The 18,476-nt window shown below is 42.9% G+C and overlaps 3 protein-coding genes across 4 annotated transcripts in view; 2 read left to right on the top strand and 1 right to left on the bottom strand.

The window, feature by feature from the left end:
* The first annotated feature begins 95 nt into the window (after positions 1 to 95).
* Positions 96 to 7,585, top strand: LOC115167058 (TM2 domain-containing protein 3). Of its 2 annotated transcripts, none has more exons than XM_029721104.1 (6): positions 96 to 244; positions 606 to 701; positions 819 to 979; positions 1,120 to 1,294; positions 2,873 to 2,948; positions 6,462 to 7,585. In XM_029721104.1, the coding sequence occupies exons 1-6, from the start codon at positions 139 to 141 to the stop codon at positions 6,484 to 6,486; spliced, it is 639 nt and encodes a 212-aa protein (XP_029576964.1). In that variant the 5' UTR covers positions 96 to 138; the 3' UTR covers positions 6,487 to 7,585. The 2 variants fall into 2 exon arrangements, with proteins under 2 accessions (XP_029576964.1, XP_029576963.1); XM_029721103.1 differs by lacking the exon at positions 6,462 to 7,585 and adding an exon at positions 4,817 to 6,435.
* A 1,914-nt stretch (positions 7,586 to 9,499) lies between these two features.
* On the bottom strand, positions 9,500 to 15,114 carry larp6a (La ribonucleoprotein 6, translational regulator a). The gene is made up of 3 exons (XM_029721096.1): positions 14,577 to 15,114; positions 12,345 to 12,543; positions 9,500 to 11,725 (listed from the first exon to the last, which is right to left on the bottom strand). Exons 1-3 carry the CDS (start codon positions 14,822 to 14,824, stop codon positions 10,607 to 10,609), a joined length of 1,566 nt encoding a protein of 521 aa, XP_029576956.1. The 5' UTR covers positions 14,825 to 15,114; the 3' UTR covers positions 9,500 to 10,606.
* Positions 15,115 to 16,475: 1,361 nt separating this feature from the next.
* The window catches only part of LOC115167054 (leucine-rich repeat-containing protein 49-like), a 56,955-nt gene continuing 54,954 nt past the window's right edge, over positions 16,476 to 18,476 (top strand). Inside the window, 1 exon segment of the mRNA XM_029721095.1 lies at positions 16,476 to 18,432. Coding sequence (XP_029576955.1) covers positions 18,367 to 18,432 — 66 coding nt within the window. The 5' untranslated portion in view covers positions 16,476 to 18,366.

Below are 18,476 nucleotides of genomic sequence, written 5' to 3'. Positions count from 1 at the left end.
GACAAAAAAACTACTTTGACCCTCTTGAGGTCTCTGCTCTTACATAATCTTGACGTCAAGAAGTAAATGCATGCGTCCCCTTTAAATGGGCGGGTCACAAGGCTAAGAAAGGGATTGAAGTTGATTTACGTTAGCACAATGGCTACCGTCAGTCAGATTTGGCCATTTGAGAGAAGACGCTGCCTAAAAGCCCATGGAATCATAACACTGTTATTTTTGGATCTATGTTTGCAATGTGTGAATGGTAAGACTATGTAACATCACATATGCTAAAACGGATTTGTATATACCAGGGCTAAGCTTCATCTGTGATTTCCCCCCCCCCCCCCCATGCTAGTTAGCTAGCAAAGTGGTTAGCTGGCATAACGCATTACATTAGCTAGCTAGTTTACATTTACATTTACAAGAGCTTATGGCTAGTATCCACACAATGGTAGTCTGCAGGTCTACAGACAATTTACTGTATTCTGTTCCTACTGTATTTTATCTGGCAAGCTAGCTAACATGTACAATTGATCCAGCAAGCTGTGTTTATTAGCTTGCTAGCTATAACAGCTAACTACATGATGCACCCTCCCCCTTATATGCCAACTCCTGTCTTCCAGGGTACCTGAGCTCCCCACACGTGGGCCAGGAGCCCCCTTTCAGCCGAGATGCTCAGCCAGTCATCACCAGCCCGGTGGTTCCTTCTCCATCATCTGGTAAAATCTCCATCCATGGGATGTTTTTATCATGTTGACACTGACAGTGCCTCTTTGGTGTGCTGTTACTGAATGAGGTCCATGGGACAACATATAATCTTGTGAATGGTTTTGCAGCATCTCCAACTGATTCAGATGGCTATGCTGCCAAATGCCCCAGTGGGGGTCAATGCAACAGACTGCCTGCTGACTGCATCAACTGCAGCTATCACCACAACTGTAGCTATGGTAAACTAGCGTCTTTCTCTTGCAAGGCCAAGAGAGGAGTCCACTGCACAGTGAGTTCATTTCGCCAGTTGGACACATTGTTCTTGACAAAGAACAAGGAGCTCCATTTACAAAGAAAGTACGTAACTGTAGCACTTTGTCATTGTGCTGTTGATGCTTCAGTATGCTGTTTATTTTTCTCTGCTTGCAGGTGGAGTCGGGGAAGCAGCAGACCAACTTCTCCCTGGCCATCACGTGCCAGTTCTGCTGGCAGCTGGACCTGTCTCAGTACAGATGCTCCAACTCAACCAGCTGTATGACCGTTGCCTGCCCCCGCAAACGCTACAACGCCACCTGCCAAGTACTGGACCACGTACACTGCTTAGGTATACACTTACTGTACAGTGTGTCTGGTTCATTACTATTAAAATACATACATGCCCCTCCATATATATATATATATATATATATATACTCCAGCATTTTGGATTTGAGATCAAGTGTTTCATGAGGCAACAGTCCAGAATTATGTCACCTGTTATTTGAGGGTCTTTTCATACATATATTTTACCATTTAGAAATGAAAGACCATTATGTATGTAGTCCCACCCATGTGAAGAAGTCATAAGTATTTTGTCAAATGTTTAGTATTTGGTCCAATATTCCTTGCACGCGATGACTACATCAAGCTTGTGACTCTACCAACCCCTTGGATGCATTTGCAGTTTGTTTTGGTTGTGTTCTGGGTTATATTTTGTCAAGGTAACTGAATGGTGAATGATGATAATTTTCTTTCTGAGTAGATAAGATACTTCTGAACACAATTAATCCTGATAATGCCATTATTAAGAAAAACCATGAATGAATCATGAATAATGAGTGAGATGGCATTGAGGCTACAACAAAACATGCTAAACTCACACCATTACCGATATCCCGGGAGAATAGTATTTTTGGGGGGGTATGATCTTTGTGCCTCTAACCGTCTCACTCATCATTATTCATAATTGATTCATGATTATCTATAATCATGTTAGCATCCACATGAATGTAGAAGTGTTCAGAAACATCTTCTATTCTTACTTACAATAAAAGTGACTCAAATGGCACAACACATTATTCACCATTCAGTTCCTATTGGGCAAAACAAACTGCAAACGCATCCAACAAGTTTATAGAGTCACATGCTTGATGTAGTTTTGGCGTGCAAGGAATATGGAACCAAATTCAAAACTTTTGACTTCACTATAAGTTAGTTTGTCCAAATACTTATGACTTCTTCAAATGGGGGGACTAGTTACAGGAAGTGCTTTAAGACCGATATGTATGAAAATACCCTCAAATAAAACATTCTATCCCAAATCTAAAATGCTGGAGTATAGAGCCAAATGCTTCATTGTCCAAATGCGTATGGGGGGGAGTGTATACTGCCCAAATGCGTATTGGGGGAGTGTATACTGCCCAAATGCGTATGGGGGGGAGTGTATATACTGCCCAAATGCGTATGGGGGGGGAGTGTATACTGCCCAAATGCGTATGGGGGGGGGAGTGTATATACTGCCCAAATGCGTATGGGGGGGGGGAGTGTATATACTGCCCAAATGCGTATGGGGGGGGAGTGTATATACTGCCCAAATGCGTATGGGGGGGAGTGTATACTGCCCAAATGCGTATGGGGGGGGGGAGTGTATATACTGCCCAAATGCGTACGGGGGGGGGAGTGTATACTGCCCAAATGCGTATGGGGGGGGAGTGTATACTGCCCAAATGCGTATGGGGGGGGGGAGTGTATACTGCCCAAATGCGTATGGGGGGGGGGGAGTGTATACTGCCCAAATGCGTATGGGGGGGGGGGAGTGTATACTGCCCAAATGCGTATGGGGGGGAGTGTATACTGGCCAAGTGCGTATGGGGGGGAGTGTATACTGTGCAGTGCATTCATTACAACTGTCTTTTGTTCTCAGGTAAAAGAGTATTTCAGAAACGTTTGTACTGCAACTGGACAGGAGGGTACAAGTGGTCTACAGCACTGGCACTCAGGTAAGACTCCTGCACAAGCACACTTTTCAAAACCTCTTAAGGATCTGACCCCTTTTTTCTATTTCTGCCTAAAATGACATACCCAAATCTAACTGCCTGTAGCTCAGGACCTGAAGCAAGGAGATGTATATTCTTGATACCATTTGAAACTAAACACTTTGAAGTTTGTGGAAATGTGAAATTAATGTAGGAGAATATAACACATTAGATCTGGTTAAAGATAATACAAAGAAAAATATATGCTTTCAAATTTTTTTTTTTTTACTAGCTTTGAAATGCAAGGGAAAGGCCGTAATGTATTATTCCAGCCCAGGTACAGATTTTGCCACTAGATGGCAGCAGTGTATATGCAAAGTTTTAGACTGATCCAATGAACCATTGCATATCTGTTCAAGATATTGTATCAAGACTGCCCAAATGTGCCTAATTGGTTTATTAATCCATTTTCAAGTTCATAATTGTGCACTCTCCTCAAACAATAGCATGGTATTATTTCACTGTAATAGCTACTGTAAACTGGACAGTGCAGTTAGATTAACAAGAATGTAAGCATTCTGCCCATATCAGATATGTCTATGTCCTGGGAATTTTTTTGTTACTTACAACATGCTAATCGCATAAGCCTACGTTAGCTCAACCGTCACGTGGGGGGGACACCGATCCCGTAGAGGTTTTAAAGGAAGGCTGAAACCAAAAATGGCTTATCTGGTTGAAAACGGCCTATGTGGCATCGATATTAGTCAGAAACATTTATTTTGGTGCCAAAACTGACTACAAAGTGTAATTAGGACAACATTTTAAGTCAGTATCTTACAAAACTGATTTACGAAATCAAGAACAACAGTGTTTTCCTTGGGTTGGGTTTAGATTTCAATTCTGCCCACACAGAACTGCTGTCTGGCACAGCTTGCAATACTCAAATCATCCAGAGCACAGGTGCACGTGTGCTGCAGTGCATGCTATCCAATCGTAGCAGCAGAATCAACCTACAGCCCTGCCCATTTCTTTACAGGCAGCAGAACTACCAATAATTGACAGTCTTGGGTTGAAAGAATGGCTTCATTATAAACGGATGGGTTTTTTCCAACTCAAACGTTTGTGAGCTAACGTTAGCATCACAAACACAACTGTCATCAAAGATAGTCTAGAAAGGAGGAAATGCATAATGCACGGAGCATGGGATTTTTGACCAATCACGTTATTGTTGTAATGCTGCGTTACGCTTTTGTTACGCCATTCGTCACGCAATCCCTTATTGAAAGTACAGTGGCTGTTTGGGATATTTTAGCTACGGTGACTGTAGCGGGACAAACAACAATAGAGGCCAGGTTACGATATAGCTAACATAACACACCCACATCGAACCACACCTCCAAGACAAAAATATATATTTTTTTAACGAGTAGCACAAACCCAGGGGAAATCGATGAGTTCAGCCCCCCTTTAAGATCACCCCACCTAGCTTAAGTGTGTTATAACTTTCTAATAGTTTCTTTGGGTTTCTTTTGAGTCTTTTTATAAAACTTCTTTATCCTTGAGAAAAATATTCATGAAAATCCTTTAATTTGTAAAATGAATGAGTGACTTGGTAGCACAACAGTCACTCATCTCTTAAGGACAAAACAAGCCGTGATGATAAAGGTTAAAAACAGAGAGTGTCCGTCCTACCGCCTCTGACAACAGAACATCAGCCGTCATTTTCTTTTAATTTCCCGACGATTGTACACATTGACTTGCCACCCGTTGTCAACACCAAGAAGGTGGTCTACGGCCGACTTTCAATATGGTGTGCCTTGCCGCTTAGATATCCATGTCTTCTATGCTCTTCACTGTTAGCAGTAGAATCCCAGTTGTGTTTCTATCTACAGCATTACACTAGGTGGATTTGGGGCTGACCGGTTCTATCTAGGCCAGTGGAGAGAGGGTCTGGGCAAGCTGTTCAGCTTCGGTGGCCTGGGCATCTGGACCCTGATTGATGTGCTGCTGATTGGGGCGGGCTATGTGGGGCCAGCCGATGGCTCCCTCTACATCTGAGACCTGTGATTGATGCCCACTCCACAGGCATGATGGTTGTTGGGTTGATACCCTCTCCATTTCAGTTCAGACTGTCTGACTGTAAAGATCCACTCCATGGAGATGCCATCCCATTATCACACCATCTGCTTGTTCAAATTCCCACTGTCTGGAAAGACTGACTTCTTGTCCCATCTGCCACCAGTGCAGCTTCACGGTCAGCCTTGTCAGGTCCGCCTCTAGATCATCAAGCCAAGCATCCTTCACTGATATACTGTAATACAAGCTGCACTGAGCATCGTTTTGGAGTTGTTTGGTTAATGGTGATTAGAGTTGGCCCGGCTGATATGGACTGACTGGAGAATGGGAGGTAGGCACAGTTAAGCAGTGCTTGGAATTATATTGTAACAATGGCCACCTATGGGGCTCCATACTCACTGCATGGTCATGCATAGGAGACCAGTAACCATGGCTACGGAACACAAAATTGAGTTATTATTATAATACCGATAACAGAAACAAAGTGATTGGAAGAAAAGCAGTTTCTTCCCTGCAGATTTTGTAAAAGCATGTGACACCTGCTAAGTGTGATGGACGGTTATGTGCATCGGTGGATAGCAGATCAACCTTTCAGTGGTCTCTGCAAACCAACCAGCAAGAGAATACTTGAACGGTTATTTTCTTTGGAGTGTAACATTGAAACATGAATGTCAGATTGCTTGGTTGAAAATGTGGTTGGGATACAGATTTGGGGAAATGACATGGTGGTTATTATGGCTGGGGCATATATTGTGTATTTACATTGTGGATATGCACCACAGGAGGCTGTTGAGTGGAGGACGGCTCATAATGATGGCTGGAACAGAGTGAATGTAATGGCATTAAACACATGGAAACCATGTATTTGATACTATTCCACTCCACCCATTACCATGAGCCCGTCCTCCCCAATTAAGGCGCCATCAACCTTCTGTGATGTGCATATGTCAGATTTCACCATTACATGGCATTGAACTACAGCTCTGCATGCCCAAAACACACAATCTGTTCTCGTAAAGCTGTGCAGGCTTAAACTAGGTCACTAACTGGTTCAGAATGGTTTAGTACTAGTTTTCAAAGAACTTGTACAACAGGTTTTTTTCTTCATATACGTAGCTTTCATGATATTGTTCATCGCTAATCGCCCAGCCCGAATGGTTACGATATGTAGCCTCCCAGAGCGTAAGTATGTGTGCTGCACAAACTGGTAACCTATATTTCTGGTGAAAATGTGTTCATGTTCTGGAGGTAGGATTTTAGTTTTTTTGGAACACTGTAATGACAGATGTTTAAGAAAATTGTAAATATTAAACTTGTGAAATGTTATTGAACTTTGCTTTATTGTCTTCAGCCTGCTGTTAGTATTGTCTAGTATTATAAGCATACTTGAATAAACAAAATCATCTGGTCTGTTATTTCCATGATGATTGACCTAGACTTCACCTCTACATTCTTTCACAGATGCCTGTGCTTTTTCACACAGTAAAATGCCCTGCCTCATTGTAACGATACTGTGCCACATCTTTGAGGCAGTGCCATTGGATACAGAAATACAGGCCTACAGAAAGAGAAGCTCACTACTGTAATTCAACATCTCACTGACTAATGGTTATGTGAATACATACACCATATTACAGTATCTTCTGCATTGGTCCTAGCATTGCTAGCATGTGTTAGCACTTCTCATTGGCTGATCTGCAGTAAATGTCTGTATACGCTCCCCATCCCCAGTTCCTCACTCCCACATCACTTACTGTTATGTACCACCTCCAACAGAATGTGTTTGGCCCATTAATGTTTGAGCCAAATCGACTGACCGCCACCTCTACATTTTGGCTGGCAAGGCTACCCAGTTAGAATAATAAATGCCAGTCATCCTCATGCCACATATCTCACTGAGCATGAATACAACCTGTAAGAAATTGTTTAATTTTGGGTTATGTATTTTTAACCAAACGCTTCTCAGTTGAGGCTGACGTGTATCTCAACGAGTAGCATCTTAAAATACAACGGCAATAGAACCGCAATAGAACCACCATATCACCTAGTCATTTCCGATAAAAACATATCAACAAAAATAGACTGTCCAATCGATGATACGAATCATGGATGCTATACTAGACAATCAGTGCTGAACAGAACAGGGTAATTCTTTAATTAAATGAAAGCAGTCTTACTGGGTTAATTGACATTTATGGAAACATATTGTGAATATCATTACTCCTATGAGCACATGTGAGTTCTCTTAATAGGACAGTCATTTGCATGTTCAAATCCATTGAGAGTCAACAATCCTAAGTGAATCAGAACACAACTTCCATTGTGGTGAAATCCCCTATGATTAGTTTAGAATTGTTAATCGTGAGTGATGAAGACAAAAGACCATTCATTCATTCCTGTCTTATGCAAGAAACAGTTCGTTTGGCATCATTTCACTGGATCTACTAGTAACAGCAGTAGGCTACTGGTTCCTAGGATGTTATACAGTATACTGAACAAAAATATAAATGCAACATGTAAAGTGTTGGTCCCATGTTTCATGAGCTGAAATAAAAGATCCCAGAAATTTTCCATAAGCACAAAAAGCTGATTTCTCTCTAATTTTGTGCACAAATTTGTTTACATCCTTGTTAGTGAGCATTTCTCCTTTACTAAGATAATTAATCCACCTGACAGGTGTGGCATATCAAGAAGCTACTTAAACAGCATGATCATTACACAGGTGCGCCTTGTGCAGGGGACAATAAAAGGACACTCTAAAATGTGAAGTTTTGTCACACAACACAATGCAACAGATGTCTCAACTTTTGAAGGAGCGTGCAATTGACATGCTGACTGCAGGAATATCCACGAGAGCTGTTGCCAGATAATTTCCCTACCATAAGCCATCTCCAATGTCATTTTAGAGAATTTGGAAGTACGTCCAATAGGCCTCAACCGCAGACCACGTGTATAGTGTCGTGTGGGCCAGAGGTTTACTGATGTCAACGTTGTGAACAGAGTGCCTCATGGTGGTGGTGGGGTTATGGTATGGCCGGACAACACAATTGCATTTGATCGATGGCAATTTGAACGCACAGATACCTGAGGCCCATTGTCGCACCATTCATCTGCCGCCATCACCTCATGTTTCAGCATGATAACCCACGGCTCCATGTCGCAAGGATCTGTAGCTTTTAGTTTTTATTTTATTTGCACCAAAGAAAAGTGAAAGACAAAACAGTACTGATGTAAAAATGGTGTGCAGGTGAGGTTAGAAGCCCGAAAGGGCTTATATGAAAACCACACCACAAATAAGTACAAAAAAATAGTTCAATCAGTTAAGCATATGAATTATAATTGCACATAATATACTCAGTAAACAAGAAAAAACATGTGAGTTAGGCTACATGGAGGGATTATTGGGTAGTTTGGTTCATCAGACTGACCGGATGAGGTTTTGGCAATGTGAAGATAAGAATTTCAGAGTATGGTACCTCCGTATCTGATAGTTCATTCTCTATGTGAGGTGTGGCAGTGGGGAGGGTGAAGGTTATTGCAGTGTCTTGCGTTATATGGATGGATTTCAGAATTAACCTGGAAAGATCCATTAAAGGGTTTAGGTAAACTGTGTGGGAGGTACACAATTCCTGGAAGCTGAAAATGTCCCATTTCTTCCATGGCATGCATACTCAGACATGTCACCCATTGAGCTGTTTGGGATGCTCTGGATCGACGTGTACAACAGCGTGTTGAAATTCCCGCCAATGTACAGCAATTGCACACAGCCTTGAAGAGGATTGGGATAATATTCCACAATCAACTCTATGCATGAGGAAAATGGTCACATCAGATACTGATTGGTTCTGATCCACGCCCCTACTTTAAAAAAAATATTTATATTGTGACCAGATGCATATCTGTATTACCAGTCACCAGAAATCCATTCATTAGGGCCTAATGAATTGATTTCAGTGGACTGATTCTTATATGAACTGTAACTCAGTAGTTCCAACTTCCAATAGTCATACAGTAATTAATAAGTTGATACATGTAGTATCTGTATCCTGATAAAGCTGGATCACATCTTCTGATTTCATAGCATCTCAGCATGAGATACTGGATTTGCATCAGACCTTTGTAGTTGCTAAGGAACATTTGAAAGCAATTTCACAATAATACCAATTAGATCCAGCTATGTAATAGACCTGAATAATAGCTTATCAAATCTTACTGCAATCTGTAAATTTGTTACCCAGTTTTGCAGAGAAGGCTGGTATTGATACTAACGTCCACTCTTTCTTCCAGCTCATGCTCTTCATCTGTGCAGTCAATCATGTGATAATGGTAGCTCGTTGTGGAATGCAGCCAATAAGCCATGTCTTGTGCATGTGATTAGGGTATTCATTTAAATCTTTGACAATCAATCGTGTTAACTAAAACATTTGAACTTGCGTTAGGCCGAATTGGCTTGATGCCCATTCCTAAGTTCCTAATCGAATGGAAATGTTGCCACAAGCCAAATGCAATTTGTGATTTATTTTGTACAATAAAGAAAATGCACATTACCCCAGCTCAGATGTCAAGAGTTCAAGAGCATCTGCATTTTGCACACTCAAACCTGAACATTGCATCCCTCATATACCCCACTACCAGCATGCTACACACTGATTAACCCAACATAGCAGGCATAAAAGTAACACCTGAAACCAGATCCCCTACATACTGGTCTTGACGAGAAAAATAAGTGTCAGGGTAGGTTCTCTTCCACACTGTTCAACCAATCCAGTAAATGTGGAGGACTTAAGATGGAGTTGTCTTGATAACGTCCAAAAGCAGAAGTCTGGTCAGGCTCTTTGCATTTCCCCTGAAAACCAGATTGTTGGGGACTCGGCAGAGGCTATACACTGATAGAAACAGATTCCAGCCAAGGAAGGGCTCCCCCCATCCAGTATTTTTCATTTTTTTGCAGAGTTAGGAGTGTAACCCCTACTTTGGAAGCTTAAGTTAGGCATCCAGGAAAAAATATTAAAAATGAAGGAAAAATAAAGTAGTCCATGTGATAACTGTTCAGCCTTCTGGCAGGGAAAGTATGGCCACAGTTTACGGAGCAAATAACATTGATACTCACAATAGACAAATATAGCAAAAGGCATATGGCGATATCCACGCCATGTGCCCATACCACTGTTCACACCATCCATACAAAATGAGATTTTATACACTTTAAGACTGACACTGGAAACTTTCCAATAAAAAAGTAAAATAGGGTTACTGAAGTAAATCTCTGCCCCGCCCCATGCTTAACACCTTAGATAGCAATTGGAGGTGACAAATACCATTACTCTGGTGTCTGAAATACAGTACTCAACTTTGAATTTAATAAACTCAAAATGTGTCTTAAATATTCATAAATTAGGCGTCACCATGTTTTTAAACAAAATATTGTATAAAAGTATAACAAAGACTGGCAAAACTCCAAACAACTATTAAACAGAACAAATCTACGACCATTCAAATGTGGGGCGGGAGATGAAGAACGTCAATGTAGTGGCCAAAGGACTGGGTCAAATCTTGTCGCTGTACTCAGTGTACTGCTTTAACACTGGGGGCATGGGGTCTGAGTGTCAGGTTTGGGTAGAAGCGGTCTTCTCTCCCCTCTCAGCAACACCAATGGACACACCACAGTGAAAACCACGTGTTCCATCAGGCCCACGCGGTAGCCGCATTACGCCTGGCGGAAGCCCGTCTGCGCCCTGGATCTTTCGACCCAGCATGGGGCTCCCTACTGGGCTGCTCTCCTGGGAGGCCACCTGCCTGCGCCTCTGGACCCAGGGGCTACCGGATGGCGTCAGGCTGCTGTCTGAGGAGTAGTCCGCCCAACGTCTCCCAGCCTCAGGGCTCAGTCTGCCCTCACTGGCCAAAGGAGACTTATGGGAGTGGGGAGACTTGCGTTGGGAGCATGGGCTGGCCCGGGGGCTCGACCAGGGGCTGGAGCGTGGGGACACAGCTGGGCTCAGGTGATTGTTCTGGAAGGTGGCACCCCCTCCAGTGGGACTTAGCTTATTGACAGAGCGGGATTTGCGGGCCAGTCTGGGGGAGGTGGGGTTGCTCTCAGTCTCTGAGGAGCTACAGGCAGAGTCTTCGTGATACTGAAGCTCCCGTACCCGGCTGTTGAGTGAGTGGCTCTTCCTCATTCCTCCTACTCCCTCCTCGCGCTGACGCTGATCTTTGGGGACCTTCTTCTTGGGAGGCTTGGTGCCGATCAGGACCACCTTCAACCCCAGAGACCCTGTCCCCTCCTCGCTGCCCACAGCCTCGTTGGCTTTGACTGCAGCTTCCACTTCCTCATACTCCACGATGGCACACTCCTCAGTGCCCAGCTGTGTGTAGCGGCCACTCAGCTTCTTCAGGTCGGCTGGCAGGTCCTTGCCAGGCTTCAGCACCCTCACAGAGGCAATGGCTCCATATGTTCCAAACGCTTTCAGCAGCAGCTTCATCAGTTGTTCCTGTTGGGTAGCGCTGCCCTCACTCCCATCGCCAGCCCCACCCTCCATCACCACACCCAGCTCTGGCCAGCTCTGCAGCTCGCTGAGTAGCAGCATGCGGCTTGGCAGTGACTCGCTGGCAAACACGGGCACTGTTGATCTGCGACGCACTTTGCGCCCCTCATCATTTAGCTCAAGTATTGTCGAGTGGCGCAGAGCATATGCAGTTGTTCTCCAGTCTCGCGTCAAGTGCTTCACCTGGGAGGAAAATAACTGTTAGAGATAATCGGAAGTGAAAGTCTTTACTTTTACAGGCAGCATCCTGTATGAGAACATCCTTTGTTTTATCATACATCCTTAAAACTAAAAATCCATTGTCCTGATGGTAGTATGATAGCATAAGCAGCCACAGATCTAGAATGAGATTATTTCTATGTAAGCAACAGCTATCAAAAGGCAAATCAAGTTACTGGCTACTAAAGAAGTAGTGTTCAACAGTTCCTAAAATTCAAACATTTGTTGGTAAATGCAGCAACAAATATTGCTGTTAGTTCCTCTTAGAAACTAAATAAACATTTACAGTATTCATGCAGCTGTGAACATTAGAAATTAAACCAGTAGAGGAGAAAAACACAGATCTTATTCTTGGAAGTGGGAACTAAAAATGGAAACAGCCAAAATCAATGAGCATGTATAAGCCTCATTCACACCAGATGCGCCCGCCTCCAACTCATGTGAGAATGCACTTCCTAGCCCCAACGGCTTGCCATATTGACACTAGGAACTGCTGTTGCATTCAGTTATATGAGCCCCCAGGGAATTCAATTGATATTTCAATATCAAGAAACCAAACTGTCAGCTGGAGATCAAACGTTACCTTCTTGAAGGAGGTGAGCAGTTTGACACTGACGAAGCCCAGCTTGTTGCGTCGGACGTGTTTGAGCAGGAAGGCATCGTGCTCCAGGTTCTCATCCGACAGGTAGTACTCGATCTGGGTCACCAGCTTCTGGGTCAGCTCTGGGTCTGGGGGCTGCCAGCTCTCCTCCTCCAGCTCACCGCCACTCGTGCCAGCGCCACTGAGAAAGAAAATGGATAACATGCCAGTTCACAGAGACACAAGGCAGGAGCTTAACCGATTTGGCAGGAGAACTGATCAAAACAGCCTCAGCCATTACCCATGGCAACATGCTGAAAAGAGCTGCTAGAGATCTGCCATCTTGACTCTTTCCTCAGATTTCATTTTCAGGTTCTTCCTGTGACAGTAGTGACAGGCTGCCTAACCACAGTGTGACCGTCACACTGCTCTCTGCCAGAACCGCAACACCACAGGGTGTCCCGCCAACATGAACAGAAATTGCTAAGACCTCCATCTGAAGAGTGCAGAGTCATCGCCACACACTACATGCCTCCCACACAGGGACAGGGCTATTTGCCATATCAGCCAGACTTCAAAATCAAACAATGCAGTCATTTACTGCCTGCCACACCAAAACAAAGGTTTAATCAAAGCTCTATTGACAGAGGGCTTTAAAATTTGCACAGGTATGCCAGGCCAGCATTGCTGGCTGCAATAAGAGTGAAGGTCTGAATGACATTACTGTGTGGATGGGTCATCCTCCTCACCCAGCGATCCCATCCCGCAGGCAAGGCACTAGTTGAATACCCCAGACAACAACGTAATGATTGCAGCAGCCAACCCACTGTGTTAAAGTCCGGGGAAGCCCTTCGACAACAAAATATGTGGGCACAACACCTCCCCCGCACACAACACCACTGTAAAGGGACCAATTATTGTAGACTTAGTCATCCTCTGCGATTCTCTCCTGCCACAATAATAAGCTAGTCAAAGAGCATCAATGAGTAGTTCACTTGTTACAAAAGTACCATGTGAAAACTAAAATATTCCATGCCCCTAAACAAGTGCAACATTGTTGCAAGTGAGGAACACCACAAGACTGACTATAATGTATTGGCTGACTTGGCTAAGAATATTCATTTATTTCAGACTACCTAAATTAAATATACCAACCACATAGCCTATACATTAGCACTTGGTCACAGGGATTTACAAGGGCAAAAATAGCCAGCCTGGTCTCAGACGAGACATAACATAGTAAATGTAAATCCAAACACTCAATTTAGTATGATTCGTTTCGTATGGTTAAAACAGGTTAGTTAAGGCAAAAAACGAAAGTAGGGTGGTTAGTCTGGTTGCGTGTTAGAATTATCACAGACAACTTTAGCAACTACTTTGCTAACCTTTCACCTTTAACCCAGTGTTTCTCAACGCCAGTCCTCGAGTACCCCAACAGTACACATTTGCATTGTAACCTCAGGACAAGCCGACGTGATTCTACTTGTCATTTAATCAGGCCCTCAAATTTTTTGGGGGGGAGGGTGGTCAGGGTCTACAACACAAATGTGTTCTCTAACCTAGCTAACGTTAGCCACAACAATGTGTAAAAAAAAAATATATATATATATATATATAAAATGTGGAATTTGTAACATGGCACACATTTTGCAAATTGCAATTCCTAACATATCATACAAAATGGATGGACATCCACAAATGAATATATACGGCACCATACGAAACACCTCATCCTATTTAGAGTGTCCTGGATTTACATTTACTATTGTAATGAAACAGGCAGGGAGCATGCCTCTGCCTTCTAGCCCGAAGTCCAGCGTGCTACGACTGTGCCCCGAAAGCATGCTGGAGCGGCAGAGTCGACATCCGCGCTTATGTACCCAGGGTCGTTTCACTATGTTACGTCTGAGTCCAGGTTGCAGCGAGTCCAGGTTGAAAAAGCAGGGGATGACGCAGGGGAATTAGAGCAATGAGAATAAAGGTCCCATCCAAATCGGCCTCTGTCTTTTACATCAATGGGATTACAATGCCCGTCTACAGGTGGTTAGAAGCTGTCTGGCAATTACCATAACTCTTCACTGTGGAATTGAAGTTCACATTAAAATAACACGAAACGACAAAAGGAAAGTATTGCAGTATTTTAGCATACATACGGTTAATTTCAATAAACAATCAAATCAGAACGTTAAAAAGGAGCATACAGACAGACAGGCCATTACAAGACAAAGCATTTACCTGGATTTATCATGTCTTCCAAATTCGTCTTCACTACAGCTGCCTCCGAGGAAATCGAGATTGTTTGAGGACACCTCCTCCTCTGGTTCCTCGTCGTCTGCCGCCTGAATAGCCACTGTTATCATCACTTGAGTCCCCATCTCATGCAGGTGTTGATCCACAATTATCACCTCATCGGTTTCCCGTCCCGCTGACGAAGCTGATGCAGATTCGATATATTTCTGAAACTCCATGGTGGCACTCGTCATTTTACCCGAAATAAATGCGTTTTCTCCCGGTTCGTTCACTTCCTCCTCGGCTACACCAGTGGTAGTGCTTTCATGAAAGCCTTTATTCCCTGTAATACAACAATTGAAGTCGCAAGAATACGGGGCACACACACCTCGACGCTTTTGAATGGCCACGGAAGCCCCGAAGATGCGCTCCACAGCTTGCCAGAGTCCCCAAATTCTACCCCACGGAGAACCCTGGGGTGGCGTGGAGCTAGCAGCTAGCGAGACGCAGCTAGGAGCTGGGGAGACCGAGGGGATGGAGCAGTCTTGTGTTGTTACTTCCTGATATGTAAGAAGCGTTCTGCTTTTGAAACGAGCTCTGGGATTGGGCCATGTCGTCTTTCCGCACTCATCCCCAACCCACCAGCAAACCCCAAGATGAAGCCAAGAGGGAGGGAGGAGAAAATAGAGACAACGGATAAATGCGTTTACCAATGTTTGCATTTTTGTGTATTTTTCCCTTCGTCACTATTTCTAGTAAACAATGGCTGCTATTTCACACGTGTCCTAAATAAGGGGAAGTTGAAGTGTAAATGCCACGTGCTGTTCTGCAATTGGGGAAATTGCAATGCACCAATCATGAAGGCCGACCCATTTCTCAGAACCTGCAAATTGGATAATAGGCTTTTAGCATTAGACCGCATTGAGGGGTTTGCTATGGGGAAGGACACAAAAAAACGACACCAGAGTATATAGTGTCATGAAGCATTACTGTCAGCAGTGGCTTTTACTATGAGATTATGTGTATGCCTATAATAAAATAGCCCTTTGCAACACAGATTTGAAGATGTCAGGATTTCCATAATCCAATTCATGGTCTGTTATCTCCAAACCTACACCCAATTGGCCCAAACCTTTAGTGCATGTATGACACTCGCTGACTGTTTTTAATTGTAGGACTGTATCATATCCTACGTGGCCTCGTAAATCATCACCCACACCACAACTGCTACACCATTGCTAATACAGTTGCCAAGCCTGAGATGACTTGATGTTTTCTCCACCCTGTTAGCAAGAGTTGTACAGCTGGTGGACTGACTCATACTCTGAACCACATGTCCTGCTGCAGCAGTGCTGTACCTCCCAGTGCCACAAGCCAGGAGCAGACATCAATCAGATAATGGCTCTGCAGGAAGATGTTCCAACACCCCCCTCAACAGCTTATCTGTCAGGTGTCTGCAGCAGGAAACAGCCCCAATAGAGACACGGGTTGCACCCCAAATGGCACCATATTCCATTTAAAGTGCACTACAATTAACCAGGGCCCATAGGGAATAGGCTGCCATTTGGGACACCTTTGGCAGGAGTAAGCTGATTGCTGTAAACTGAGCTGAGTTCAAATGAGCTGAGTTAAAATGAGCTCCCCTCTCTTGGTCAGAGAGCTGGTATTTCCTCTTTGTCTAGACTGAATGCAATTGTGACCACTATTCGCCTGCACTTAACATTCAACAACAAGGGTGTTAATTTGTAATCTTTATCATCACTACAAAACATCTTACATATGTTTATTTATTTTAAATGTACACATTTTTTTGTCTGTATGATTTTCTCCATTCTGGACGTCTGGATAGAGAAAGCTGAACATTTGCTTTTTTATTCTGTTTTTACAAGGTTTAATTTACCATCTACACTTTAGTTATATTTGATATGTGTTTTTCCTGTGTCCCAATTGTGAAGAATCTGAAGGGAAGTATATCAATTAGTAGTCATGAGATTCTTAGGAACATTGTGAAACATTTTGCTTTTTGAGCTTGTGAATGTGATGCAATCTTTCACAAAATCATCTGATACATGATTGGGCAATCCTGCCTTGAATGAAAGACGTTTGGAGTAAAGTTGAAGGAAAATATTCATGTATGTCTTTGTAAATATACATGCCCTGGTGATAATAGAGAATCCTTTGTGAGTCTGTCAGAAGGTGTGTGTTTCTCATCCATGCATACATGTATGTCAGCTATTACTGTATGTGGAACAAACTGACTCTGTGGGGCCAGACTCCAGCAACTTTCTTTGACAGAAAATCTCAATTGTTCGCAGTCTGTAAATGCCTGTGCTCAGTAACTCACTACTGATATTGAAGGGATTGCTTAGTTTTATTGTCGACAAAAAATACAATGTTTCTTTCTTTTGTTTTATTCGGGATTCTATTACTCCCTAAAGGATGCCAGATCTTATGTTTTTCGATTTACAGATGAGTGCAACATTTTACTTCTGCTCCACATCACTCCCTCATTCTGAGTCAGACAAGATATTTATAGACCGCTGTACCCCAGAGAGCTCTGACTGGCCAAGTCCCCATGCATAATACATAATGACAGACAATTTACATTGATCCCTGTGTCTTAGCGGCATGTTTTTTATTGGCAATTGTGAGATATATATCACATTCATACAATCCACTTCATCATGCCCTTATAAAATGCCTGCAGAAGGGGTTGACTGCAGAACCATAATTATATGCTTTGATGTGGGACAATTATCTCTGAAGTATACAGACCATTATTTTTTGTGTATGTGGTAAAACAATTATTACAAAAGTGACATTGTGTCACAACAGAAGTAGCTAGGTCAATTGTGGAAGAACTGTCATTTATACAGAGCATTCCATTATCTGCTTGTCACATAAGATTACAACATCATCTCCCACAAATGTGTCAGTTTTATGAATATATCCTTGTGATGAGCATGTGTGTGGGATGTGCTTTGATGAGTCCGAGTGAGAGTTCTTTCCTAGCTCTTATCGTTTCCAGCTGAGACAGTGTAACTAAAGCTTCATAACAGTGAGAGGGTCACCGGTGGAGAGTTTTTTCTTTAAAAAAGTGTTTATGAATGCATCAATAATAGTGTAAGAGGACATGGCTCTTAAATCTGTTTTTGGATTACTTTCTTACTTGTATTGCTCATACAAATGAATAATGGAGGCGGTTAGGTGCGTGATAGCCTAACCTTGCCTGAAACCGGAGACCTAGGGTTTAGCTCAGCAGGCTAACACATTCTTGTAAAATTGGTGGCGTGACCCAGATTTGGTCAGTGATTCCTATAAACTGGGGTCATTGCGGAGAAGGTGATAACCTTGCCTGAGACTTGATAACAGGTAACGTTAACCTCATAACTAGGCTTTAGCTCAGGGGATAACAGTATAGTGGAATGCAGAGTAGAAAACATCTAAAAAGTCGATTAGGCTGAAGTTGGATTTTCAGTCCGAACCAAATGAACAATAATGATCTATTCCATTCTATTCATATTCTACCGGTAATTCTACAAGCGGAAACTTTCATTTTTAGGGTTGTTGGCGGGATTACTTATATTGAGACAGGATGTGGTGTAATCAAGGTAGAAGTGTTGGGCGTTGCCAGGGCAGTTGGTGCTCTGTCAGTGACATGATGAGCCATTTTTACATTGTAGCATCAGTTCTCAACAATACATTTTAAAATAATTAACATTGACGTTAAACAACAAAACGGGTTAGTTAGCCACATTATAGCAAGCTGACTAGCAACGTTGTAACACTAGCAAAAATGCGACCACAAAGACAACAGACCAACAACAATACAGCCATTACAGGAAGGTGTCTTTCTCCCACGGTAAGAACGATGTGTCCACAATAAATCATCTTTACTTACTCTCT

The sequence above is a fragment of the Salmo trutta genome, chromosome 29 (assembly GCF_901001165.1).
Source record: "Salmo trutta chromosome 29, fSalTru1.1, whole genome shotgun sequence".
In the NCBI taxonomy this organism is placed as follows: Eukaryota; Metazoa; Chordata; class Actinopteri; order Salmoniformes; family Salmonidae; genus Salmo; species Salmo trutta.
Note: the sequence above shows the minus strand (reverse complement) of the source record. Positions and strands in the feature narration are given on the sequence as shown.

What these genes read in the sequence shown, in the direction of transcription:
- larp6a (XM_029721096.1), bottom strand. Translation starts at nt 14,824, where the DNA reads ATGACGAGTGCCACCATGGAGTTTCAGAAATATATCGAATCTGCATCA. An exon ending in GGAAGACATGATAAATCCAG is followed by an intron (nt 12,544 to 14,576) that starts GTAAATGCTTTG and finishes TTTCTTTCTCAG; the next exon opens with TGGCGCTGGCACGAGTGGCG. An exon ending in TGCTCACCTCCTTCAAGAAG is followed by an intron (nt 11,726 to 12,344) that starts GTAACGTTTGAT and finishes TTTTCCTCCCAG; the next exon opens with GTGAAGCACTTGACGCGAGA.
- LOC115167058 (XM_029721103.1), top strand. Translation starts at nt 139, where the DNA reads ATGGCTACCGTCAGTCAGATTTGGCCATTTGAGAGAAGACGCTGCCTA. An exon ending in ATGTTTGCAATGTGTGAATG is followed by an intron (nt 245 to 605) that starts GTAAGACTATGT and finishes CCTGTCTTCCAG; the next exon opens with GGTACCTGAGCTCCCCACAC. An exon ending in AGAGAGGAGTCCACTGCACA is followed by an intron (nt 980 to 1,119) that starts GTGAGTTCATTT and finishes CTCTGCTTGCAG; the next exon opens with GTGGAGTCGGGGAAGCAGCA.